Source organism: Parus major, chromosome 10 (genome assembly GCF_001522545.3).
Source record: "Parus major isolate Abel chromosome 10, Parus_major1.1, whole genome shotgun sequence".
Taxonomy (NCBI): domain Eukaryota; kingdom Metazoa; phylum Chordata; class Aves; order Passeriformes; family Paridae; genus Parus; species Parus major.
In genome coordinates, this window is record NC_031779.1 from 3905791 (window position 1) to 3933331 (window position 27541).

At 36.1% G+C, this 27541-nt stretch overlaps 1 protein-coding gene across 3 annotated transcripts in view; it reads left to right on the plus strand.

Moving 5' to 3' along the window:
• Positions 1-27541, plus strand: part of VPS13C (vacuolar protein sorting 13 homolog C) — a 74319-nt gene that overhangs the window by 17463 nt on the left and 29315 nt on the right. For all 3 annotated transcript variants that reach the window (XR_004498862.1, XM_015639079.3, XM_015639081.2), the window contains 36 exons: positions 479-621; positions 1786-1978; positions 2145-2259; positions 2609-2745; positions 3445-3571; positions 4187-4304; positions 4636-4765; positions 5051-5129; positions 5817-5956; positions 6505-6658; positions 7060-7136; positions 7302-7361; positions 8705-8858; positions 8982-9098; positions 10028-10131; positions 10442-10609; positions 11365-11669; positions 11915-12062; positions 12761-12869; positions 13306-13439; positions 13752-13908; positions 14589-14668; positions 15495-15554; positions 17454-17619; positions 18565-18681; positions 19206-19309; positions 19730-19897; positions 20340-20644; positions 21013-21157; positions 22006-22162; positions 22989-23119; positions 24087-24256; positions 24822-25060; positions 25276-25505; positions 26296-26388; positions 26894-27259. Coding sequence is in view for 2 of the 3 variants with exons in the window: in XM_015639079.3 (XP_015494565.1) it covers positions 479-621; positions 1786-1978; positions 2145-2259; positions 2609-2745; positions 3445-3571; positions 4187-4304; positions 4636-4765; positions 5051-5129; positions 5817-5956; positions 6505-6658; positions 7060-7136; positions 7302-7361; positions 8705-8858; positions 8982-9098; positions 10028-10131; positions 10442-10609; positions 11365-11669; positions 11915-12062; positions 12761-12869; positions 13306-13439; positions 13752-13908; positions 14589-14668; positions 15495-15554; positions 17454-17619; positions 18565-18681; positions 19206-19309; positions 19730-19897; positions 20340-20644; positions 21013-21157; positions 22006-22162; positions 22989-23119; positions 24087-24256; positions 24822-25060; positions 25276-25505; positions 26296-26388; positions 26894-27259 (5400 nt within the window). In the remaining variant the exon portion in view is untranslated. The remainder of the gene's footprint in view (positions 1-478; positions 622-1785; positions 1979-2144; positions 2260-2608; positions 2746-3444; positions 3572-4186; positions 4305-4635; positions 4766-5050; positions 5130-5816; positions 5957-6504; positions 6659-7059; positions 7137-7301; positions 7362-8704; positions 8859-8981; positions 9099-10027; positions 10132-10441; positions 10610-11364; positions 11670-11914; positions 12063-12760; positions 12870-13305; positions 13440-13751; positions 13909-14588; positions 14669-15494; positions 15555-17453; positions 17620-18564; positions 18682-19205; positions 19310-19729; positions 19898-20339; positions 20645-21012; positions 21158-22005; positions 22163-22988; positions 23120-24086; positions 24257-24821; positions 25061-25275; positions 25506-26295; positions 26389-26893; positions 27260-27541) is intronic.

Consider the following 27541-nt stretch of genomic DNA (forward strand, 5'->3'; position numbering starts at 1 on the left):
AAATATTATTTGATTCTTCTGAAGTTGCCAGTAAAATGGTACATGTAATGGGAAGTCAGAACCATCTCTTGGCAAGGCCAAGACTTGACATTTTGCAGTAAGAACAACAAAGGCATACAAGCTATGCCTTCTAAAATGTAATTATTTTTAATGGGATTATAATGAATTTGTTTGATCTAGTGAGTCTTCTACTGAATGTAGTTTAGCTATCCTTGCTTCAGGGTTTAAAAAAATTTTCTTAATGCTGAAAAGAGTGTGAATGTATTTGCTCTGCATTTGTTGAATTACACTATTTTATGGTAAATGACTGGTAAACATTGAATAAAGACTCTGTACCTTGCATTCTGCATAGATATGAGTGTCTAATCTTAGTTGACTGGAAGAACTTAGACATATTTCAGTTTGTTAAAATGAGGAGTTGTGAAAAATTATTCTTATTGAGATTACTAATTTCAGTTTCCTCTGTTCTTCTCACTAGTATGTTGCCCATGTTGTGACATTGAAGCTGTTAAGCACTTCTCTTACAATTAAAGAAGACAAGAATGTGGCAGAAACTTTAAAAGTACAGATAATTGATCTGAGTACCAAAATATCACAGCGCCCAGGAGCACAAGCCATTAAGTAATTGGATTGGCATTTTCTTTTTGTAGAAACATCTCTGCCCCTCCTCACCCCACTCTCCAGCTTCTTAACTTTTCTTGGGTAGTGCTTGTTGTATGTTGCCTTGTAAATTTGTGTGGGTTCTGTATCTGTACTCTGTTGTAAATAATATAATTTGGTGGATAACATGGAATAGAAGGAAGAAGGGAATACAGTCTGCTAGTTTTCATAAACAATGGCAACCTCTTTCTTGAGTATAAGTGTCAAAGTGCTGAATATGACTTTTGGAAAGTGATAGCTAAACCATATGAAGTGGTGAGGCCAAAACACTTCAGCCCAGCTAGTGAATATGTTGTATACTGCTTACAGAATGAAAAATTGTGTGTTTGTGCTGCAGGTGGGAAATCAGCCAGAGCATAAGACACTGAGACCTTCTGTGTCTTAGGAGAGGGAACACCAGTAATATTGAACAAAAATTACTGGATTATGCAGTCAGTTAATAAGATTTCCAGTGTCTGGAAAATGAATTTGTGCACTTCTTGCTTTGATTTGCAATTCCTTCAGTTTAGGCTTCATACATAAGATCACCAGCTCAGCCACTGACTCTTGAAATGTTCTTGCTAAAAACAATTCTGGGGAATTTTCAAGGTGCAGCTTGAATGCTGCACAGAAACAAAAAGAGCTTTGACGTTATTTTACATAAATGCATGCCATATAATTTAGTTTGCAAGACTGAAGCAGTAGAACAGATATTCTTATAAGTGTTATGTGTCTGAAAAAAATCCAGTTTAGTTATCTCAATAGAGGTAGGCCTATGACAGTGAATATGGCCTAATATGTTGCCTCCCAAAGTCAGGGATTTGAATGGTGGAGGCATAGGACCAGAAAATCAGTCTTTTATGTTATAGGTACTTCTTAGAATGAGTGAAGTTGGAGTGGTTTAGTAGTGTTCGATGGCTTTCTTCAAAGGTGTTTTCGTATAGACTCCACTTAACACTGCAGCTCTCAGTACAGAATTTCCATTTGCACCAAAAGAAGTCTGTGTCTGCTTTTTAAATCCATACAAAACAGTAAATGTTCCTATACTTTTTATTTATGTAGCATAAATATTCTGCCTTTCTTTTCTCTTGCAACTGATTCTAACCCTTGCCAAATTAAGTATTTTTAACTATTCATCTTCTTTAGGGTTGAAGCAAAGCTTGAAAACTGGTATGTTACAGGCCTGAGACAAGAAAACATTGTACCATCTCTTGTGGCTTCCATAGGGGATAGCAGATCTTCTCTGCTTAAGATTGAGTTTGATATTAACCCAGAGGACAGCACAGCTGACCAGAGACTTATTATTGAGTCACAGCCTGTGGAAATAAAATATGATGCTGTGAGTAGTAACCAAAATTCTCAAGTATCTGAGTCCTCTTTCTCTGCTCTTACTCTCTTGGCTCTGTCCAGATTTTGAGTTTTTGTTGAGGGACTTATATGTATAATGGTAATATAGTGCTAATCTTTGTTTGTTTTTTTTTGTTTTGTTTTGTGTTTTTTTTAAGGCAACAATAAATGCAATGGTAGAATTCTTTCAGACAAGTAAGGGAATGGATCTTGAAAGATTAACAACAGCCACATTAATGAAACTGGAAGAAATCAAGGAAAGAACTGCTACAGGTGAGATAGGAACAAATCTCAGTGAAGGTGAACCCTAAAAATGTTTCCATATGATTACCCAGCACTTGGCTTAAGTTTTGATTGATGATCAAATAGTAGGATTGGGATTTTCCCTTGAGTTGGTGCCCTCATTTCAGCTGGGATAGTTAACTACTTCTCACTTGGTTGCTTGGAGATTTAGTGGATGTTTTGTGGGAAGGAGTGCTGAGTTTAGTAAGAAATCAGTAGAATGCTATAAAAGTCTTGATTTAAGAGGCTTTATCTTTCAGATTACATCTTGTATGCTGACTGTCACAATTTTTACTTGAGAATATATTTACATTTCCATTCTCTTTCTTTCTTGTTTAAGGATTAGTTCATATTATTGAGATGCGGAAAGTCCTTGACTTGAAGATTAATCTGAAACCTTCCTACCTGGTGGTTCCACAGACTGGTTTCTACCATGAAAATTCAGATTTGCTGATTTTGGACTTCGGTACATTTCAGGTATATAAATGACATCTCTTATAAGCTCAGGGGAAGCAAATATTCTCTTTTAACATAGCTGTTGTCTGGAACCATCTTGCTTTCAGAAGGCAGGGTGATCATCTGTGTCAATTTATTTTTGACTTAAAATATTTGTAACAAAATAGATATGGGTCAGCAGTGTTTGATCAGAATTGTTAGGGTATCTTTGACATACTTGTACTAGTTAATCCTCCCCAGAAAACATGTTAATGTTATAATCATGATTGTAATACCTTATCATTTAGTATCTTTCATTTCTTCAGCAGAATACATTAATTTTTGTTTCCTTTTTTGTAAAATGATAGCCTTTTATTAATAAAAGAGAATATAATTTTTCTCTTGAAGTTTGAAAATTAATTGCCTTATTTTTATGAAATGAAAAGATTGAAATCATTTAACCTGGTGTAATGACTGATTCAATACTTATTTTAGTTGTATTCCCTAAGTAAAATTATAGACTAGTGAAAAAAATTCTTGCATAGCTTGAATTAAGTGGATAGAAGTAATAACAAAAATATCTGCTTAGCAAGAATAAGTGAACTGTAAATGATTTAATGTATTTTCTCTGTAAGAGTCCAAATGTCATTATTAATTGAATGAATCATCTTTTTGTCTTCACTAGAATGAATAGCACATGTCTGTTTTAAAGATTTAACTTTATTTTGTTTATGTGTTTAGCTGAACAGCATAAATCAAGACAGTAGTGAAGCTTCTAACTTTTCATCTTTAGAGGAGATTATGGACAAAGCTTATGACAAATTTGATGTGAAAATTAAAAATGTGCAACTTCTTTTTGGAAGAACAGGTAACAAAACAACATAGCTGCTGTTTATGCAAAAGATTGTCAAAGGCTACCTACCTGTAATAAATAAATATGTTTTTTTTAAGGAAAAAAGACAAACTAAAATCATTAGTTAATGAAAAGATAGGTTATAATACACATTGGCTGCCAAACTTTGAAAAAATTGGTTAGTTTCTCTTCAAACAGCTGCTCACTTTTTGTTTGGACTTGTGCATCACTTTGATGGTAGCAATGAATGTAAATGAATAGCATTATTATATTTTCCATCCTGCTTAGGAAAGGCACACCTTTAGTTTGCCTTAGTTCTTCACTTCAACTTAAGTTCATGTAATCAACAGAATGCTAGATTGCCGTTCTATCTTTTATCTGTCTGCCCATTTGTTTTTTAGGGGCCAATGTAGATACATCTTTTAGTGTAGAATTGGGTTTAGTGCTGCTAAGCCAGTAGTGTTCACAAATGGGATTAAAAGCTCTTAAAATACTTGACCAAAGTTGTTTTACATTTCTTTCATTGGTGAGTGGGTTTTTTTACCCTCCTGGTGGTGCCATTTGATTACTTTAATGATGCCTTAATTAAAACAATGGGTTTTTTCATCTAAATTTACTGGACATTTTCAGGTGAAGACTGGAAGAAGGCTCGTTTTCAACATCCATCAACTTTGCACATTTTGCAGCCTATGGATATTCATGTACAGCTGGCAAAATCAATGGTGGAAAGAGATTCCAGGATGGCAAAGTAATATATTGATGTTGAAAAGACTAGTTTAAATTACTTTGTACTTAGAGAAAAGAAGGCTGTGTTTTCCCTAAAGGTTCAGTTGCACTTTGTAATTTGAAGGTATTAACTAAGAAACCAAAATAGGTTACTACTGTGGGCAAAATCTTTTTTTGTGTAGTGGTTCCTGAACCCTTTGCTGGTTACTAAATACTGCTTAAATCCAAGCCCTGTTTTAATGCAGACTTCCTGGGTTTACTGTGGTGTAATCTTTATCCATATTGGTAAAATTTAAATGAGGAATTGGTACCTTTCTGTATAGGGGTTTAATCAATTGTTTTTTTTTAAAAAGGTTTAAAGTGTCAGGAGGACTTCCTTTGGTGCATGTCAGGCTCTCTGACCAGAAAATCAAGGCTATCTTTGATCTGATTGATAGCATTCCACTGCCTCAGAAATCATCTATATCAGTTCCAAGCACAAAGGTAAGCTGACTACAACTAAGAAAACTTAAAAAAACCCAAACAAGCAAAAAAACATCACTGGTATCTTCACTGACTTACCATCAGAATGTTCTGGACTTCCTCAAACAAGTGGTGGAACCTTTGTCATTGTCCTGCTGGTTTCAATACAAGTATTGGCTGAGCTGACCTTGCCAAAGAATGTGGGGGAGGCATTGTGGAACAATTATCATCAGTAAAAAATATTGCCAAGTTATATAAACTTTAAAATACTGTGTTGTTTGTTTTTCCTCTTAATATTCCTTCCAGGTACCAGCTATTCCCACAATTCCTGTTGTTGGTAAAGGGTTACTTAATACACCCCAGTTGTTAGCAGAAATAGTGTCAGGTAAGAAGCTACAGATGTGTCTTTGTAAAGGTAGCAGGCCATAGCTTAGGGAATAGCTAATATTTTCATGCTGTTATTGGTGTTAAAACATGTAAGGACAACAGAGATGAGCATGATGGGTCATACCAACTCTCAAGTGCCAAAGGAGATTGAAGATGCTGATGTTACCTCAGACTAATAAACTTGCTTTTTCTAAAAAGCAAACTCGCTTTCTAAAAAAACTAATATTATGCAAAAGCAACCTCTTCAAATGAGTGAATTGTAAATACCAACTGTGTTTGGTTGTTCTGACTGTTTTGCATTAGCAAAGCTCTTCTTTTTTCTGAAACGGCAGAACTAGAATAACACATTACTTAGAAATTGCTGTATTGACACTGGATTTCAAAATTTATTTTCATAGCTGTTCTAGAGAAAAATTTTCTATACTGGAACCTGGACACTTGTTTCTTCTTATGTGTTCTTGAATTTCTAATGATGCCTTTAGATTCTAGTGCTCTCCTTAATAGGGCTTTAATTTTGTTTACTTCTCATCCAGTGGGTGAAGTATAGATCTAAAGTATATTTTGTCAGGTTAGATTTAAAGTGATCATACTGTTAAAAATGCAATTGGAATGGGAAAGAGAAGGTAGACTATTTAGCCCTGTTTCTGGAAAAATTTTTTCTGAGGACACCATTTTGCTTCTGTAGACACCGAAGAAGAATATTTTGATTTTGATGAAAGCTCTGAACCAACTGACAGCTCAGTAATTAAAGGAGAAGAAGTAAGAAAAGAGGAGCCTGCTGAGGAGGAACTGACAAATCTTCAGCTGAAGTTTGAAATTAAAGAGGTATGTCTGTAATTCTATTTTCCTCTACCTAAAGAATACTTTAAAAAAAAAAATTCATTTACCACTGCTCTCCAGATTAGTGGATGCAGAAGCATAATCACCAAACAAAAAACCCTTCATGTATACACATACATATTTCTTTGCATGACATATTTCTTCTCTGTATGTGATGGATATAAATAAAATGTGGCGCATGCACACAGATGTATTTAAAAAAAAAAAAAGCCTTATTTGAGTATTTTCAGTAGAAAAAATTAGTACCAACTCATAATTAGGGGGTAGGGAGTGGAAATTTTGCACTGGAGAAACAAAGTCAGTACTCACTCAGGTCTCTTGTAAAGAGAAAATCCCCAAATATTTTTTTGTATTTGTATCTTTCACCATTAAACAGTCACTTCTTTCTGTTTTATATTCTTAAATTTGTAATTAAATGAATGCTTCCAACAAAGCAGGGAGGGCATTGATCTTGCACATTTTTTGTTGTTGGTTTGAATGGTGAGAATACTGCATGTGAAACGATGGCATAACTGTATTTCTTGTTCATCCAGGTTTTAGTAGAACTCACCAGACAAAAGACAACTGAGGAAACAGTACTTGTATTTGATGTAATGCATCTTGGGACAGAAGCTACTGTCAAAACCTATAATTTAGCAGCTGTATCTTACTTGAAGAAAATAAGCTTGGATTACTATGGAATTGGAGGTAATAAGCAATGTCAGAGAAGTGGACTTGTGTGTGTGTAGCAATTGGTTTGAGCTCTCCTCCATTTGCTCACTGAAATGCAAATTTTCCAGTTTCCCAGTTAATGTGCAGCTGTCCGTTGCCAGTGCTTGTGCCACTGACACAGTTGGTAAGGTCTGGACTCTCACCATAATGCTTATGGAATAGATAAATAAATGGTTTAGAGCTCAATCTTTGGATGGAGAAGGGATTTGCCATTTTGCACTTAGCAAAGAGAAACCAGTGACTTGTATTTGGTGGTGCAATGTATTTTAGCAGATGGTAGTGAAAATTAATCCCTACCTTCAAGGCACAAATTGTTTGGTTCTCTGAAGGAACAGAAATGATCCTAATTCTTTTTTATCTCATGTGGTATTTTACAGGTAAAAAAGCACCCATTCATCTAATTAGTTCCTCAGACAAGCCTGGCTTAGACCTTCTGAAGGTGGAATATATCAAGGTATACCCCAAGCTTTTTAAAATTATTTTTAAATAATTTCTACATATTCTTAACATATAGTCCTAAACCTACTAGTCAGACCTAGTTGGATTACTTTGTATCTTCTGAAGAGGACAGTGACTGGTTGGAATTAATATTAACCTTCATGCAAATCATTCTTTTCAGGCTGACAGAAATGGGCCACAGTTTCAAACAATTTTTAACAACACTGAACAGATGATTCAAGTGAGTGTTTGCAGATTTTATTGCTTATTTTCTTTTGGGTTGCTTGCTCAGAACAGAGGAATTAATAAAAGTTGCTTTCCTTTCCTGTTTTCCTGCCTTCCAGCAGGAGATTTCAGGAGTTAAAACTTCCTTGAAAAATTTTATATCACTTGAAAAATGTTATACCACTTGAAAGCAGAATGTTTGTCTGTCAAACTGCTGAAAAAGTGTGTCTATCTAGCTCATGTGGATGAAGTTCAAAGTACTGGAAGAATGCACCCTCTCATGTGTCAGGGATCATGACATTCAGGGCCCCAGTATGGGGAACTATAGTGGAGTCACAAAGTCTTTCCCTTTCATGTCAAATAATCTGTATTTGTGAGTGCCACATATTCAGCACTCTGTTGGCTGTCTTTTATAAGAAGTCTAAATCCATGTCTGAGTGTGGTGGTTTTTTTTTTTCACTAATGATATATTTTTGGGTGAGATTTTAGTCTCAGGAAAAAAGAGTCACTTGAGGCATTATTGAAATAAAATATAAAGAGTGGTGTTTTCTGTGATAGGTCCTTTCTCCTCTTTATACCCTTTATGGCTTTATTTTGCCTGCCTTATTTTAGTGTGAAGACTGAGATGTTTCACTTGTTACTTAATAGTTTTAGAGCATCTATAGATTTCATCTGGGAGGTTTAATTACTGAAATCTTTTTGCCAAAATGCAGTTCCTGAAGCTGCAGCAGGAAGTGAGAGTTCTAATACTCCAGTGCTGCTGAGTTACCTTCATACATGGGATAGTGCTAATGTTAAGAGAACTCAATTTTCTTTACATCATCTGGAGTTGCTGTTGCCTTGCAGCTCTTCAATGGGATTTCTGTGCCTGGAAGAATTGCATTTGGACTCTGTTTGCAGTTTCAAGTCCATTCAAGTGGACAACTTTTATTAAACCACACAGCAGGCACTTGCTTACCTTCTGGACTCCTTAGTGGATTTATTGAGAAATACCCATATTCTGAATATCTACATATCAGCCACCTGCCATTTACCCATGCTGGTAGTACTGTTATTGCAGGAACATTCAAGCCCAAGGCTGTGTTTGACAAAATTAATTTTGTATCACTGTTTTTGTACTGAGGAGGTTATAGGTTAGCAGTTACAGCTCTAAGAGCTGGGTTGTTGCTAAATTTCCTTATTTTCTAAGCTTATCCCCTTTACAGAAAGCTTTTTCCTTTAAGATCTGCTGCTGGCCACACATGCAGCTTTTCTATTTCTAAGGAATGGTTCTGTTGCACTGGGTGCTTTTGCACCTCAGTCTGACTCTTACACTTCTAAGTTACTGTCTGACCTAATGGAGTCTCATGTTTTCTACAGGTAACTTTTTCATCATTGAACCTCCTGTTGCATACAGAGGCCCTTATGTCTGCTGTCAGTTTTTTAACAGCTGTTAGTCCATCAGGCAGTGAAAGAAGCAGAGAGATACCATCCAAAGAAGAAAAGCAAGAAGATGACTCTATATTGAAGAAAGGTAGATGTGATTATCCAAATGATAGTTCTAGAAGGATGTGTTGCATGCTGGCAAAGCAAATCTAGAGAAAGACAATTAGCTGATAGAAATAAAGATAAAAATCCCACCTTCTCTTATTTCTAGTGTCTAAACCTTCCAAGGAAACGGATGTGTTTGACTTCAAGCTTTTTGCCAAGCTGGATGCCTTCTGTTTAAATATTTGTGATGAAAAAAAGAACATTGCAGAGATCAAGATCCAAGGTATTATATTCTTTATTAGCAGTAACTGCTCTGGTACTTTAGTTTCAAAGCAATTGTTAATAACTGGACTAAAAAAATAAGGTGTAAATATGCAGCATCTGTTTTTATATATTTGTTTATTTATTGTTGTCTGTACAAAAATGGCTTGTAGTCCTGTTTTCAAAGTCAGCCTTCAAGTCTGTCAGAATGTTTTGGCCTCCAGCTAGAAATATGTGCTATGTTATTACTCAGATGATTAGGTTCATCCTTTGAAGGAGTTTGATTATGGGTGGCTTTTCAAGTTGTACTAAGTGTTGGATATTTTTATGGTATACCATAAAATTATTAAGATAAATAATTATGTAGGATAAAAAAAAAACCAAAACCTTCAAAATGTTTTCTTTAGTTTTTAACCCTAAGGGTTAGTTTGGGTTCTTTGTTTTGGTTTTGTTTTCTTGATCAGTTTTATCCCTTGTAAGGGCTGTCAATAACTCTTTGGGGAATTTCACTTCTGACTGACTTTAACTGCCATCCTCATAGTTGCAACACTCTTATAAATATTTAATATGTGATATGCAAGAGTAGTACTGCAGTTCATAAAGTCGTTTTCTTCTGCCCATCTCTAAATCATACAATGTATTCACACAAGATTATGTATTAAGAAGTGGATTACTGTTTGAGTATTTTTCTATGAATAGTAGCTCAGTTATTTCCAGAGATGATTGTTGTTGAGATAGTATCCATATTAGAAGTATTTCTATTTTGTTTTGATTAAAGCTGTAGTACAGTTGTTCTTAAAGCTTAAGTAACTTTTAAAGTTAACTTTAAAGTTTAGTAACTTCTCCTCACTTCCTCTGCTGGTGTCCCCACCCTGAAAATAACTGTTATAGTAATAAAACAAAAGTTACTTCTGCTGTGCAAGACCCTGTTTCTATTTTTGTACTTTGCAGGTCTTGACTCATCTCTTTGCCTTCAGCCAAGTCACACTGTATTCTTTGCTCGACTTAAGGACATTGTTGTCACAGATGTTGATTCAAGGACCCTTCATAAAAAAGTACTCAACTACAAGATTTTAACTTTTATTTGTTTCTTGCTTCTTTGTTTCTAGTTTGATGTATATAAAAGTGAAATGTAATACACATTCCACTCTTCTAAAAGTATTTGATTTGTTGTGAATACATGTTTTCAAATAAGATACGTCATAAAGAATAATTTTCATATTCCTAGAATGGATGTCTGAAAGGATTAGAAAAACTGGTAATCTAATTTGTAATCTGATAGGCTGATTGTATTTTTAGTTCTTTGTGTTAAGCACCTTTGTAGAAGCTGCTGATGGCTGGTGGCTGCTGTTTCTCTCTTTCTAGGCTGTGTCTATAGTGGGAGATGAAGTCTTCAGTTTCAATCTAACATTAAATCCTCATGCTACTGAAGGAGAAGCCTACACTGACATGTCAAAAGTGGATGGTACCATATGTTTGAAAGTGGGCTGCATCCAGCTGGTGTACGTTCACAAATTTCTCATCTCTCTCCTGGTAAGTCTTATTTCCCTTTGTATTTTTTAGCAGGATTCTCAGATTAGTCCTCTGGGCTGTGCTCTCAGTACAAGTGGTAGGCTTCAGTTTCTGAAAGAGAAGGGATGGGTTTCATTTTTCCTGTGTACTGTTAAAAACTTCGGTAAGTAACTGGTTTAAATTTCCATTGGGTCACTTCCCACCCTCAGCTTTGGAAGTAGAGAAAAGCTTGGTGCTATTGAGGTAGTTTGGGGGTTTTATGTTTGCTGTCCTTTCTACCCTAGCAAAATTCTGAGTTTATTACAAACATATCAGAGCTAACACTAGAAGCAAGTCTTCAAGTTAGGTGTCATGATGCCTGCAAATTAACCAGTGTAAATATCAGTGTGCTTGAGTACCCTAATTATAGCTTTTTCAATAAAGCACCAGTGGATTTTCTCTCATTCAATAGGTTCTTTAACAAGAATTCAATAGTATTCAAGGAGGGCAAAAGGGGCTTTCAAAATTGTGTCCTTAAAAGCTAATGAGCTAAGGAGTCTTGTAGCTAAGGAAAGAAGGAAAAATAAAGATGAATTTAAAATAAGTGGATTGCAGTGGTTAGTACTTCTTTGACCCTCTATTAGAGGTCATGACAGAAGGTACTCAGTTGTCTTTTCCTATGGAAAATTCTATAGAGTAGGCAGCATAATTGGTGGATGATGATGTAAAATGAGAAAGTAACCTAGAGTAAAAACTGTTTACAGACATTTCTCTTTTATCTTCAACTGCTTTTCTAGACTTTCTTGAACAACTTCCAGACAGCCAAGGAGACCCTGAGTGCTGCCACAGTCCAAGCTGCAGAAAAGGCTGCTACCAGTGTGAAAGACCTGGCCCAAAGGAGTTTTCGGCTTGGAATGGACATTCACTTGAAAGCACCAGTTATAGTTATCCCCCAGTCCTCCATTTCCCCCAATGCAATAGTAATAGATCTTGGCTTGATTAAGGTTCAGAACCAGTTTGTCTTGGTGTCCTCAGAAGGCAGTTCACTCCCTCCAGTCATTGACAAAATGGATGTGCAGCTGACAAAACTGAAACTCTCAAGGTACGGTGACTAATACTCTGTAGAACATTAGTGTTCTTGCCTAGAAACCATGGTTAGTGCTAGTGACAAATATTTGGTATTAAAATGCTAGCCTGTTTTCTTAGAGCAGTTAGATCAGTAATAATATCAGAAACTGTGCTGCTTAGGAAAGTGTTTGGTGCTACATTTGAGATTTTAAGATTTTTGAAAATAACACGTGACTTCCAACTTGCCGTTTTCTTTTTTTTTCCTTTCTGTGTTTCAAGGATCACTTTGGAGACAGATTTGTCACATCCAGATATTCAGATACTTCACCCTATTAATTTAAGCCTGTCTGTGAAACGAAATCTTGCTGCAGCTTGGTTTCACAAGTTACCAGTGTTGGAGGTCACAGGGTTTCTGGATACAATGAATGTAAGTCTTGTGAGAAGGTGGTGGTAGTACTTACTGTGAGAGCAGCCCTTAATGTTATTTCTGGACACAAAGGGGCAACAGACTGCAGATTTTTAGTAGTTGTGGAGTGGATTTCAGCATTTAACAGGATTTAACCCCACCTAGATGAATGTAGTTGCTTGAAAGAATCACATAAATGGTTTTGTGACCAGTTCTCTGAGAAAGAATTCTTTAAAAAGTGTTTGGGTTTTTTTTTTTTCTTTAAAAATGGAATCTTTTTGAGAGGAGTTTAAATTAATGCAAATATTTGCTTTAAGAACTTCAACTTCCTATCTTCCCATCACCCTTGAGTGGGATACTTGTTTTTTGTGGCATTTTATGTACTGTGAAAGAAAGTACCAGGGACATCTTGGGTGAAACTGAAATTAAAGCATCATGAAGGGACATGTAATTGACAGGAATATATTAAAAACATAGATACATTAAAAGCTTCAATGTACATTGGTACAGCACCAGGGGTCAAAACCTTTAATCTCCTCAGGCTTTTACAATAAGTGGTTGAAAGAATTTAATTTTCTTATTGAAGGGATGATTCTGCTGACAAAATAGATGTAAATTAGCACTCTCCTTGCCAGGAAACATTGCTGTGCTTTGTTAGCAGATGATAAGTTAAAGGAACAATGTGTTTTTCCTGAGAATTGTGATCTGCAACATTTTAGGTTGTGTTAACTCAAGAGGATTTGAATGTCTTTCTCAACGTGTTGATGGAGAACCTGGGTGAAGCAGAAACAACTCAAATGGATGCAAAATCAGTACTGCAAAAGGAAGGTCAGAGATGGAATTTGTCATGAATACTAAGTGTGTTTGCTTTCAGGAGTAAGGAAAAGCATTTATTATCTGGAAAGCAAGTTTAGATCTGAGAGTATGGTGATAAGCTGAGTGTAAATGATAAACTCTTCTTTTCAATTTTGCAAGGATAGTGTTCATACTTTGATACTTCAAAAAACTGGAAACATTATAAGATAAATTTGGGTAATTGTATTAGCTAAGTTTTCAAGGAACTAGCAAGGTATTTAGATGTTGGACTTATCTTGTTGCCAGAATGTGTTTTTATTTCCTTTTCATGCTCTGAAGTTAAAGGCTCTGTTTGTGATAATGTTGCTGGCTTATTTTAGGTGAATGTAGTCCATCTAAAAGAACTGGATGTTTGAGCTAAACACATGGTGGCAATTTCAAAAGTTAAGTAATAAATTGAATGTTCCAGGTAAAATGAAAGAGCAGGAGAGATTGGCTTTGACACAGGATAAGAGTGTTCCAGAAGGAATGCTGTCTGAAAAGAGAAAAACAATGTTAAATGAAGATGTAATCAATATGCTACTTAACTTTGAAATCAAAGAGGTATGTATCCATCTGTACAACTTATTTTATCTGAACCCAGTGCTCATCTGTTTCTTAGAACTAGTGGGCTATCAAGTCCATTTTAACAGTTTTATTTGGCAACAAAAAGAAAACAAACAAGAGGAACAGAGCAGGGGCCAGGTGAAATTTTTAGAAAATTGGTCTTATATTGTCTGTTTATAAAAATGCAAAATGTCTAGATTAATATTATATTTCACATCTAGCTGAGGACATAATGTCTGCTTATAACTGCCTGCTGTGTCTGAACTGCTTCACTGAAATATTGAACTTATTTCCCTTTCCATATTCAAGGTTGTAATAACCTTGATGAAGCAGGTTCAGAAGGAGAGATATCCGTTACATATTCTAACTGTGCTACAGCTTGGAACCAAAACCAAAATTAGAAATCATGAATTGGCTGCAGCAGCATATCTGAAAAAAATTACAATGAGATGCACTGAAATAAATGGTAAGTCTTATAGAGAACTGATACAGTCAGTAGAGTGTGTGCAATTGGATTTGTAGCCAGAGAATAACATGTCCTAAACTAATAATGAGGGATGGGGGAAGGGAAGGGTAATTTAGATAGAATTAATCTCTTTTACCTGATACCAAATTTTACTGTTATTGCTAGTGTTAGAGTTAATGTATTTGAGTGGGTTGTGTCCTTTGAGCAGGAGTGGTGCTCCTGAGAAGCATTCCAGCTGTTCAGTGTGTTCTGATGAGCTTCTGATTCTGTGCTTTATGAGCAGTTATGACAGCACTGGAAATGGAAGTGCTTCCTTGGTGGGTCAGGTAACAATTCAAACTAACAGTGAAGTGATAACTGAAATAGCCATTTATCCAAAGCAGAAAAGTGAGGTTTTCAGTGTGAAAACACAAAGGTAGGAATGCAAAGAGCTTTCAATTTTGAATCTCGTTTCAAGAGCAAGATAAGTTAATTTTCACTTGTTTAAAATAAAGTGAATACAGCATTTCAAGATAATGCTTCATGTGCAGCATCTCAGTGAAAATAGCTGTTTACTTTCAGTCTTTCAGCAAGAATAGTATCTGATTAGTATGTAACAGAGAATTAGTGTGGAGACATTGCATAGGTGGCATAAAGCTTGTGAGTGGAAACACTTCACATTTTTATTTCTTTGTTTGCAGACTCAAAAGGAGATCCTCTTTGCATTCTTAATTCCTCAAGTGAGACAGATGAACATCTTTTGAAAATGGAATATATTAAGGTTTCAATACATTTTCAGTAAAATTACATGGGGAATAAAGTAAGGCTTCCATACTTAGCCTGTAGATTTGTATCTAAAACTTACTCAGGCCTTCTCCCAAATACCTGTTTTTCAGGTATTTTCATTCAATTCTCCACTGCTTCCATATAGTGCTTGCTTCATAAGTCAATGCTCTTACTGAAATCACTGGCAGGACAAATATTTGTTTGTATTCTGTGTGTGCAGCACAAATGAGTACCTTTGTGAAACTTAACAAATGCAATGGTCTTTGCCTGTGTAAGTGAAAAGTGAGTCTACAGATGATAACACTCACATTTGAAGAGTGATATGCTGGCAGCTTAAAAAAGGCCTTCAAAATTGCATGAATACTTGGGAATCTGATAGGTTGTAGAACCAGGGGGCTCCTCAATACTCTTATCTGGAATGGCATAATTTACATAGTGAAAAATAAATTAATTTGTACTGGCAAAGTACTAAGCATAAATTGATCCAGTTTAAATAAATTGAGAGAATCTCTAGATGAGAGAAAGTTTTGTAACTAGCCAGTTGAATTTTCACAAAATATGTGCTATGAAATGTCTGAGCAGAGCATTGTGAGTACCCATTCTGGTTGTCTTGCCTTGTGCCTTATTTGAAGAATTTGTTTGTTCAGCCTTCATCACTTTCCTTTTCCTTTATTTTCTTTTGCAATTGGAATAATACTTGTGTGTGGGATAAATTCAAACAATTCTGTTAATAAAATTATTCATAATTATTAATAATTATTGGCTAATTCAGTAGAGCCTGACTGTGTCAATTTTCTTTTTTTTTTTTTTTTTCTCTTTAGGCTGATCCTGATGGACCAGACTTTGTTACTACTTACCAAAGCAACAAACAAAACATCAATGTAAGTACTGGATGCATTAATTTGTTTTTTAAGCTTTTCAAATCATAGCAGCTGTGTTAGTTGCTCCCTTTTTTCTTCTCATTGAAAAAGGGAACAAAACCAACCCAAAAAAACCAAAGCCCTGACTCATTAAAACCTACTACTTTATATTTAACTATTTCAAAGACAAATCCAGGTAGAAAAAAAGGATTTTTTTTTCAGAAATATTTTTTCTATTTTTTTTTAAACTAAAAACTGTACATTTTTTACTAGTTAGAAAAATGTCCTTATGAATTTTAACTGAGACCTTTAGCATGTGCTTTGTTTCTGGAGTGATACACTTACCAGAGAGAGAAACTACTGCCTTGTGCTTCTGAGCTTGTAACAGTAACAGTGAAATTGAGATGTGAGCTGAAATGTCCAAGTACCATTCTCAAGGGTTTTGATTGTAATTAGTCCTATTACTTCTCCTTAAAACAGCTATTCATGACTAATTTCCCATGGCTTCAGTGTCGCTAAAGGACACAAAATGATTCACACTACTACCTTCAGTGTTAGAACAAAACCCCATCACTTTATTTTCTGACTCCAGCATTTATAGATTCTTGACAATGACCAGGGATTGGATAATTAAGTTACCACCTTCCCTGGTGGTCATTCAAAATGTCCATCAAAAAACATTTCTCAGAAGGAATGTGATAAACAACTTATGTTTACTGGACTTTCATGGGTAAGTAACTAAAACTATGGAAACATTATCAGAAGGTTTAATTTTCAGGATGACATCTCACCTTTTCTCCTTTTAAAAAAAAGAAAAACGAACAGTATTCTAACAATCAAAACTCCAATAAAAGCAGAACTCCAATAGCCTGGTCATGTTGAGCCATCACCTTTCATTGCAGGCTTCGGATGAGACACCTCAGCCTCGAGGGAAGGTTTGAGTGAGGAATTGGTCACCAAGCAGTGGGGGGGTCCCTATGACCTTATTGCTTCGGGGTGTGGGTATGCATGGATATCCACAGATACTGGGGTACACTGGGTACCTGCAAAGTGCATTTGTCCTTACCTGAGACCTCAGAGGAACAATCTGACTGAAGGGCAGGTAGGAGACTGTGACCAAACTGAAAATCATCTATTGGATGGGCTGTTGGGTGATGCAGACCACGTGAGTGATCACCCCGATGGCCCCTCCACAAGCAGACACTGAAAAGGTTTTCAGTTTTGTTTTCTTGCAATGGAAAAAGGGTGAGGTACCACCCTGAAACTGGAGCCTTTTGATTGTTTAGAACGTTGTTTATTTTCCTTTTTGATTGTTAGAATATTTTTCTTTTTTCTTTTTCTTTTTTTTAAAAGGAGAAAGGGTGACAGCTTCAGTGACTTCTGAAATAAGCATGTCATTCTGTTTTTAACATGTTTCCTTTAAAATGGTAGTGGTGGGTCAAGCTGCTTCTTGATGGTCTTTTGTGGAATAAGTGACTGATGCTGGGTTTCACTAAGTAATACTGGCAGGAATTTCTGTTCTGATTGCAAATTTTGAATCTTAGCGGGGTTTTTTGTTGTTGTTGTACCATATCTACTAAAATATCTTTATAAGTGGTTCTGAAGTTGTTAACCAAAGGACTGAATGAAATGAAATGCAGCAGAACTAAAGAGAGTGCCCTGAAAAGGCATAACCACATGAGGCATCAATTTTTAGATTAGCACAGTTCCTCTGTAGCTGTTTTAAGATCTCTTCTCTAGTTTCCTCATCTGTTCTGGAGCTTGTGTAGTGTGAAGTTGAAGGGGATGGAGACAGAAGACTCAAATACTTGTGAAATTGAGCAAGAGGCTTTTTTCCTTGATTCTATGACAGCAGCTCTGAGTTGTAAGGGTATAAACTGCTACTAAATAACATTATTTGTCTCCTTGCCTTCATTTTAGGTCATCTTTTCATGTTTGGATATAGTACTTCACACAGAGGCTTTGCTTTCCATCATGAGTTTCCTCACCTTCAGAGTTCCATCAGGTGGTCTTCCCAGTACTGATAAATCATCAGACCACAAGCCTCAAATGAAAGAACAGGAAAAAGGAAGTACTTTTAGACCAGGTAGTGTCATATTAGAAAGGCTGTACTTCTGTTGCTTAACAGCAGCTCACCTTCAGTTTCAAAGGATATTATTTCAGATGACAGCATTGCAGTCTATTTGGTGGAAAAACAGTAAATGGGGAGAAAACCATCTTATTAAAAAAACCCAGCAGACATTTTTCCTATTGCTTAATTTTACAAAATCTCCTTACTCAATATAACTTTTCCCTGGGTGGTGGTCTGATTTTTGTAATGAAAGTTGATGTTGCAGTGTGCAACCTTTCCAAAGATTTAGTGTCACAACAATGTAGTTTTTCAATCTGAGGGCTCTAAAGAGTGCTTACTCTACTGAAAATAAATACTCCTCTGGGGAAGCAAAAAGAAGTTCTGAATGGCAGGGGTGGTGTGTTTAGTTTAGTTATTGGCCTTTGTAACTTTGAAACAGTAAGAGTTTTTGCATGGAAGCTCCTGAATATTCTTCCAGGTCCTGTGTTGTTGATCCCATGTGCTTGTAGTGTTGTTTGTGAAATTCAAGGTTTTCTAATCCTAAAACTATTGGGATTGAGTCCAGTGGCTGTTACATTTTGTGTTTGTGCATTGTTGCTGCAGTTAATATGCCTAAATTGGCTTTGCTACTTGTCACAGAGAGGGGCATTTCTCATGTGAGACAGTATTTCAAATAATGTAGTGTATACTGCATTCAGCAACTGATGCATGAAAACCAGGTGTTAATGAGGAGAAAATACATCATCTTGATAGCTTTTTGCCTGTGTTGGTTGGTGGCAGTTTGTGTGCCTGAAGGGAACTGTTATTAAATTACTTCTTTCACATTTTGATTAAGGATTATCATGTCTTTCAGGGAGTGACTGCAGGTTGCTTTTGAATAGTTAATATATGTACAAAACTAATAATTAATTTTTGTTTTAAATTTGAATTCCTTGTATATGTCTTGTGTTTCCTATCCAGTGTCTGGTGATGCAGCCCACGATGATGTCTGTGAATTAAAACTCACTGCAAAGCTGAATGCATTCAGTATTACAGTGTGTGATCAGACCTGTAGAATTGCAGACATTAGAATACAAGGTAAGGTGTTTCTTATTTAAATATTACATGAAGCTGGCTGTAGCCAGAAATAAGCTGTTTCCCTCCATTCTCTTCTAAAAGGCCAGTGTGTGCACTGCAGATGTGTCTAACAAACATGTGTTTCAATATATTTTGATTGTATGAAATGATTTGCAAGGAAAAAAAAAAGGTTTGACGCAGAAAACAAGGACAATTTCTAAGTGTAGTAAAATTAAAAGAAGTGAAGGCACTATGTTTTAGGTAATACAAACTTGCATTTTTTAATAAGTAGATCTAGATAGTGTTGGGGAATTGTACTCTAGTCCTATTATCAAATTATGTTTGCAACTTTGTCATGTGCAGTAAGGCCCTGACTTCTCTCTCAAGCTTTCACTGTTACATAGCAGAAGATGATAAGCTGTTATTATTCCATATATTCAGTAGTAAATAATTCAAGGGGTTTGTTTGTTTGTTTTTTAGCAGAAATGTTTACTTTGAAATTTGTTGAAGTGCATTTATTACCTTCTTTCTTTTGTTTCATTCAGGAATGGATGCATCTGTGGCTAAGAAGCCTAAAAAGATTAAAGTGTTCTCCAGACTTGAAGACATTGTAATTACAAATGTTGATCCAAAAACAATCCATAAAAAGGTGATATGTTGAGCAGATTGTAAACAGCTGAAGATACCCAGTTCTTCAAGTGATTTAGTGAGAGCAGTGTAGTATAATTTGCTGTGTTATAGAATGCAATGTAGGATATAATAATAAGCAAAATATATTGGTTAATTTCCCTCACCTCAGAGAAGCAAAACATTCTTCCATTTGCTATTTAATTATTTTTAATTATGCTTACACTGGTATGTTTAATTCTTAATAGCAGGGGTTAAATATTAAATGGGCCATAGATAAGCAAGTGAGAAGAGGGATATACTATAAAACAGGTGATGCTCTTTCCTTTTGTGCCTGCCATGTGTTGAAGTACTGCTGATAAGTTGCCATTGATCTTTTGGGGAAATATTTTTTTGTTTCAGAAATACCTGTAGTTTTAACCATGTGTACTTATTCTTCTAGGCTGTCTGCATAATGGGAGATGAAGTGTTTCGATTTCACATGTCACTTTATCCAGATGCCACTGCAGGGGAAGCCTACACTGATATGTCAAGGGTGGATGGTAAAATGTCTCTGAAAGTGGGCTGCATCCAAATAATTTACCTACATAAGTTCTTTATGTCTCTCTTGGTAAGACATTAGTTTAAAAAGATTTTTTCTTTACATTTAAAGTTTTTTTTAATGAGACAAAATGCAATCAGTTCTTTTTGACCTGTACGTGGTGGTGAGCTGATGTGCAAGCACACAGAAGTATTTTGCTGAAGAGTTACCACTTAATTTGCACTGCTTTACAGAACATTACCAAGGAGAATGATGACAAAAGAAGTAATGAATGTTGCTGATAGCTTTAAAAATATCTTAAAAATGAATCAGTTAAACAATGTGTAAGCTTATTCATGATTTTAACCTTTTTCTCTTTTGAAACGAGTGTGGTTGAATTAGGAATTTCATGTTTATACCACAGGTGTTCATTTTTCTTAAATATACATTTTGCCTGGGTGGGGCTTGCCTTTTTTTGAGAAGCATATTTGTCTTCATAGAACTCTTACTTTTTTTCACTACCTTTGAATAGAACTTCCTAAACAATTTCCAAGCAGCACAAGAAGCCCTGACTGCAGTCACTGTCCAGGCTGCAGAAATGGCTGCTTCCAGCATGAAGGACTTTGCTAAAAAGAGCTTCCGCCTTCTAATGGATGTCAACTTGAAAGCTCCAGTCATAATTATCCCTGAATCTTCAGCTTCATGTAATGCTTTGATAGCTGATCTTGGCTTAATCAGAGTTCAGAATGAATTCAAGCTGGTGTCTTCAGATGAATCTTCTCTTCCTCCAGTCATTGACAACATGGATGTGCAACTGACTCACTTGAAATTATCAAGGTAAATGTGGAGCTTTTTCCTAAGTTGAAGTGTCTTTGTAAAGAAAAGTGTGCCCATGTTCTGTATGCAGCATTTTTCTCTTAGTAAACATGGTAGGCAATGAGAATGTACTAAAACAATGCAAAAAACCTTGCCAAGCTGAGTTTAGGAATGCTTTTAGATAGAGACATAGGTCTACAATATCTTGGAAAGAAGGGAATGATAGCACAGTAACTTGAGTTCATCTGGAGTGCATGCATGGGTGTAATGCATATGAGCTTATTCTTAAAATAATTATTCCTGTAATTTTGCTAGATTAATGTGGTATTATTTCGTATTCTGCAAGTAGTCAACATATTTCCTCTGTTACTTCCTCTGTCTTTTTTTAGGTGCATTATATCTGCAGATTCACAGCCAGATTCTGAAATTCTGTGTCCTGTGAGTTTGACTTTACTGGTCCAGAGAAATTTAGCAGCAGCATGGTATCATAAAAGCCCAACAATTGGTATCAAAGGAGACCTGAAACCAATGCAGGTAATATCATGACTAATAAGAGCAATATCGAAAGTTACAGGGATTCTCAGAATAATCCTCACCTTAGTTAAGGAGCTTGGAAGCTCATTTCAGTTTGTGCCCTTTACAGTATGTTGAAAGACTTCCAGTTTGACTGTCCAGTTTATAAATTTGTTAGAATTTTGATACTCTGTAATGAATAGTTTTGGTGTAGCTGCATGGGGTAGGTGGTAAATCTAACTGGGGCATCTTTTCCTTGCTCCTGAGCCCTTTTACTTGTTCTTTCCTATAGCTGTGCTGTGCCAAATGTCACACTGGTGAAGCACAGAGAAATAAGGGATTTGAAGGAGTACCAGCAGAATTAACCAAATGTAGGAAAAATATTCTTACACTGTGTACTATAGGCTAATCTTGTCACTTAGTACTGCTTGCTATTTTATGATTTTGTAATATTATGATTGGGTACGTATTCATTAAGTGTTTGAAGGCCTACTGAATCACAGTTGCCTTATTATATACAATGCAAATCTTGGCTTTAATGTTTTCTGCTCATGTTTTTGAATTACTGAATTGTTGAGAAATGCTTATGTTTATCAATTACCCATATTTTTAATAGGCAAAGTTCCCTTACAAGTTTAGAAAGTGTTTGTCATATGGTCTGTTATTTCTTGTTGTAACTCCTGTTTATTACAAGTAACAAATGATATAGGAAAAATGGGAAAATCCTTTGCATTGTTTAGGACAGGATAATTTTGATTATCCACTTTGTTTCTGCTGGAAGCAGCTCATTGTTTCTCCTCAATGCCTGCATACTGTGTTGGAAGAAATGCTGTCACCAGAAATGAGCTTGTGGTTTTATCACTTTACAGATTGCACTCAGTGAAGATGATCTAACTGTTATAATGAAAATTTTACTTGAAAACCTTGGAGGGGCTTCTTCCCAGCCAAATACTCTGCAAGAGAATATTGAGGATACTCAGATATCTAAAAAAGGGAAAGCTCCACATGAATCTGGTGGCTCTGAGGGTATGTTCAATTCAAATGCTGAATATGTGTAGGCAGAGGGCTGTTTGCAAATTCAAATACCATATTTTTTTGAAGCAGAACAAATTGTTTTAGCTGTTACAAATATATTGTACACATGAAAAATTATAAAAGTATGCACTTACATGGAGTGTGAGCTCCTGATGGTCAGGAGTTTTTGTGGGGTTTTTTTTGTGATTCATTTCTCATATGATAGTATTCTTCAGTTTATATCAATCACTCTTCTAACTGCATGTGCTTAAAAAAGAAAACAGCCAAATAATCTATCTCAGAATGTTAATGCACAATTATAACAATTGAGGAAGATATTAGTATTCAAATAGTGTGTCAATGTAAGCAGTACATGTCTCTGGATGAAATACTGTTAACATTTTGCCAAAACTTAACATTATCAATGTAAAAGAAAATTCTGTTTAACCAATAGTTGAATTACTCTGCTGTGAACAGAAACTGGAAGGAGTAGTGCAGACTCCTTGAGAAGACTTGGTACTTTGTGTTGCTCTTCTTTAAAGTGAGCAAAGAACTTCAGTAAACCAATGGCAGCTTCTTTTAAGGTTCTAAACCACTCTGTGCTAGATAATTTTAGTATGCATTGGATAGAACAAAATTAAAAGTGTGAATTATTTTGAGTACTCCTCTGGATTTAAAGCTTTCCTTCCTTTTGTGATTTTCTGATCTTACTTTTGGAAACCCCAAACGTGAAACCAACCAACCAAAAGGAAAAAGGCAACCGACAACAAAAAACCCCAAAACCAAAAGCAAGCCCAGTGTTCAAAGAAATGTAAAAATGTTTCCTTTTCACTGACAGGTGCCCTTGTTGATTCTGGACAAAAAAGTGTTTCTGCAGTTCAGTCTTCTTTGGAATGTTATACATTGCTTAAATTTGACTTCAATTTTGAGTCCCTTTCTGTAACTCTCTACAACAGTGACACAACTCAGGTTTGTGCCAAAGCTTTTATAAACCACACAGGTGGGGTGGGCAGCAAAGGCTTCTCAGGTGGACAGAACTCAGGTCAGAAAAATGAAGTTATATCAGCTGCATTGACTTTGTAATGCTTTCCTAATGGAGCTTTGAGCTTTCTTGGGCAGACAATGTCCTTAAGAAGGTGTAGTGTGAAAGTCACACTAAAAATATTACTAAACCACCAAAACCACCCAGTATTTGATTTGGTCATTCAAACTTTGATTCCAGTTACCCAAAATAAAAATGAATCTTTGAGAAGGGAATTGTTAGCTCAGACAGTGCTAGTTGTATGTCTGATACCTCTAGAGTTGATTAGTAGATCCAAGTTGTATATGGCCAATAATTTCCTCTTGCATATTCCCGAGTGTGAGCAATCAAGGGCATCCTGTTTTCATCTGTGCTGAAAACAGAAGAGAAAGATGTGGAATGGTGTATTGTTTTTAGGACTATTAAATCTGCTTTGTGTAGATGTGAAGGTGCCTGCTTTATATGTCTTTGTGTATAGTGAATGTTATTGGTGTATAATTTTTAAGATGTTCTTGTGCAATGAGCATCACAGGGAAGAAAGACACTGTAATGGGATTTTATTTTAATGTCACTGTCATATAATTCCTACTTATTGCTGAGGTGCTCTTGTGCTAGTGTGATGAGAGTGGAGGGATCCTCTGGTAAGGATCTAGAGTTCAAATGGATTACCCTTCAGTGATGCATTCTGAGGAACTGCTGGCAGTGTGGTGCAGAAACAACTTCACTGGAGCCCAGCAGGTTTTTTGTTTTCTCAGTAAGATTCTTGAACTCCTTTGTATGAGTGGAGCACTGATGGCAGGGACAGGCTAATCAGATCCTTCAATTCATGGATGATGATACACATGGCTAGTAGCAGTGGAAATGTCTCCTTGTTTTGTTCTGTGGTAAGTAACCCTGCACTTTGTCCTTCTGTAGGAATCTGTGCTCTTGGTGCATAGTGACAAATTGCGCCTTGGTGAGCTCCGGCTGCATCTCATGGCATCGGCAGGGGAGATGTTCTCAGATGGCTCCATGGATATCAGTGTTAAACTCAAAGCATGTACCTTGGATGATCTCAGAGAAGGAATTCAGAATGTGACTGCAAGGTAGGTTTGAATGCATCAAAAATTAAAAACTCCAGCTTATGAGGAAGGCTTTTTCCTTGTTCTATACTTTGCTTCACATGGAATTGATAAAACTCAGTAGTGCTTTCAGTTGTGGCCTGTAATACTCTGTGCTTAAGCAATGAAAAGTTTAATTTTATTAATGTTAAAGACATTTCTACTCTTCTATGTTGATTTCTCAGTACGTTGATGTTGTTATCCAAAGAAAAAAGAAATCTTGGCAGCTGGTGTATTACACTAAACTGTAGAACAGCTGAATAGAGGGCACCCAGCCTCAGCTGAGGGGTTGTGTGCTCTGAAACTTCAGTGTAATTGTTATGTGCTGCATGCATACTTTCAAGAGTGTAGCACACTAGTTTTAAATTGAAATTACTCTTCTGCTAGAAAAGCCTTTACCGTCTTATTTCTGGAAGGAACACTGCTTGCTTATGCAGTAATTCTTTATAAATGGCATGGGGAGAAAAAATGGCAGTACTTATGCATCTTTGTTTTCCTAGATCTGTGTGTTATGATGTTTGAGATGTTTCTTATTACACTTCTTTTCCAGAATGATAGACAAGAAAGATGACACAAATGAGAGTTCCATGATAGATATAAGATATAAGCAGGATAAAAATGGAACTCAAGTTGTTGCTGTCCTCGACAAGCTGTACATATGTGCCAGTATGGAATTTTTGTTGGCAGTAGCACATTTTTTCATTAAGTCAATGCCAGTATCTTCAGCTGAAGGATCTGCACAGTTCCAGTTAAAGCAAGTTACTTCTGGAAAATCCAAGGCAGCAACAGGTCTGTAAAACCAATTTACACCCACCTCCATTTCCCTCCTTTGCAGATTTCATTCTGAAAATAACTCATGCAAAATTTTGAAGACGCTGTTTTGGTATCAGACTAAAGAAATTAGTTTATTCTTCAAAATGTGTAGATTGGCCACTGCTACAGTAGATAGCTTTCCTCTTTCTGGTTTTCATATTCAAGGTGTGTTTTTGAACTTATTTTCACAGAAATATCTGTACGGCCAAACATGACAGTAAAAGCTGTGATTATGGATCCAGAAGTTGTATTTGTTGCTAATTTGACCAATGCTGATGCCCCTGCCTTAAAAGTTTCCTTCCAATGTGACTTTTTTCTGACATCAGACAAGCTTGCACAAAGGATGACTGCTCAAGTGAAGGCCTTCAAAGTGTTGGCCTGTGCCTTTCTCAAAGAAAAACAGGGCAAGAACGTTACTACGGTAAGGGAATCAGTGTTTCATGATGAAAAAAGTAATTAGAATTACCTGGTGGCAGGCATGTCCCTTAGCTGGCATAGCTATAGCACTCCAAACTCTCAGTTTTCATATCATTGATTATTCAGAAGAGAGGAAGGGCCTGTGCCATTTAAAAGTGAATCTTTTATCAGTAGGTGCAGGACTTGAGCTCTTAGAGCTCTGTCTAAAACATGTGCTGTGCATTTGTAAATTACATTAAAAGTTTCTTAGTGAAGAAACTGTTTGAGGGGTGCTGAAACCCAAAATCTTTGGCAGTGTTTTCCACTGCTTGTTGGTTTTAATTGTTGCAGTAAAGTCCTGAGCACCCTTTTGTCTGGAGCTTCATATGGTATTCCTGCCAAGGGAGCACTGAGCCACAAAGGTGGCCTGGGTGGTTCATCTCACATGTACTTATCTTCCCTTATGCATTTAGGTTTTTTAAAGATTCAGGGATTTTTTTACTATGTTATCACAGTCTGTGTATTGGGTTTTTGTTTTGTCTGTTTTTTAAGCATTGTGTCAGCATCTTATATTTCACTGGCTTTTAACCTTCCAGTACAAAATGGTGCTTGTGCAAATTGGGATGCAAGATTGTTGCTCTGTATGGAATATCTGTATGGAATATGATATATGTATGGAATGGTTTTGCTCTGTAGCATTTTGTTGCTTCCTGGGATCAGTGCCCCTTTGGCCTGTGGAGTGAGAAAACCACAAGACATTATGAAAAGGTTAGATTTAAGGAGCCACCTTATGAATCAAATTGTTTTTCACTCAGGTGTTGCGGCCGTGCTCCTTGGTCATGGAAAATATGATGCACACTTCAGGGTTACACACTGTGGCAGTAACAATAGAGGAACTAACTATTAAGGTAAGATTATTAAAACTGTCTTTGGAAAAACAGCCATGCTTCTCAAGCTGTAGCTTGGCTTTTGTTGTTGTGTGGGGTTTTTTAAAAATATTTTTTTATTATTGTTATTTTTTAAAATTTTATTTTATTTTGTTTGCATATTGTTATTTACATTTTTTATTTGCCCATTAGCTTAGTTCCAGAAATATGCATTTTAGCACTGCTCTGTGTTAGAAAAAGTAATTTTGTGTTTGTTATTTTGATAGTCCCTTAACCAAAAAGGAATAATTTAAATGCTTCAGATTCTAGGATTCCTTCTACCACTTCCTTATGAATTAACTCTTCCCCTGCTGCTGCCACCACTATTTTTGGGATATTTTGCAGGAAAGGAAAAACAAGAGGAGGTCCCTGAATGGTTTCTTTTCTTTGGAAATTAAGTTACCTCTCTTAAAAGACTTTTCATGTTTGCTATTTCCATTTATCATACATCTTGTATTTTAATAGAAGATTTTTTTCTTTGTTTGAGATATCACCAATAATTTTGAATACTGTCATGACCATTATGGCTGCCCTAAAACCCAAAACAGCTGAGGATGATTCTAGAGGAGCACCAGAAGTTTCTGAGAATTTGTGGCAAGTGAAGCCTGTAGATGAATGCAATGCTTGGTTTCTTGGTGTTGACATAGCCACAGAAGCAACAGAAACTTTTATGGACCGTGAACAAATTCTGAAGCAAGAGAAGTTTGACATCGTAGTGAAATCTGTTCAGATGACCTTGGAATGTGGTCTGGGACATCGAACTGTCCCTTTATTGTTAGTGGAATCTACATTTTCAGGTGTTCTAAAAAACTGGTCCTCACTGATGGAGGTCACTGCTGATATGTCATTGGAGGTATGTGGGGTCAAACTGTTAGCAGCTTAAAACACTTCTGCAGATTTCCTGAGTTCAAGTAACTTTATAATACACTTAATCTGTGCTGAATTAATAATGTTTAAATTGTAATACTCTCAGGAGTTCTTTAGTCAGGCAAGTAAGCATAATGTGCTTTGTACAGAAAGTTGGATTTCAATAGATTTTAATGGCAGTTGCTATGTGAAATAATCTAGTCCTCTGTTTAAGTATTGTTTTTGCATATTCAGGTTCTGCTGTGTGAACTATGAGCTTGGCTTACTT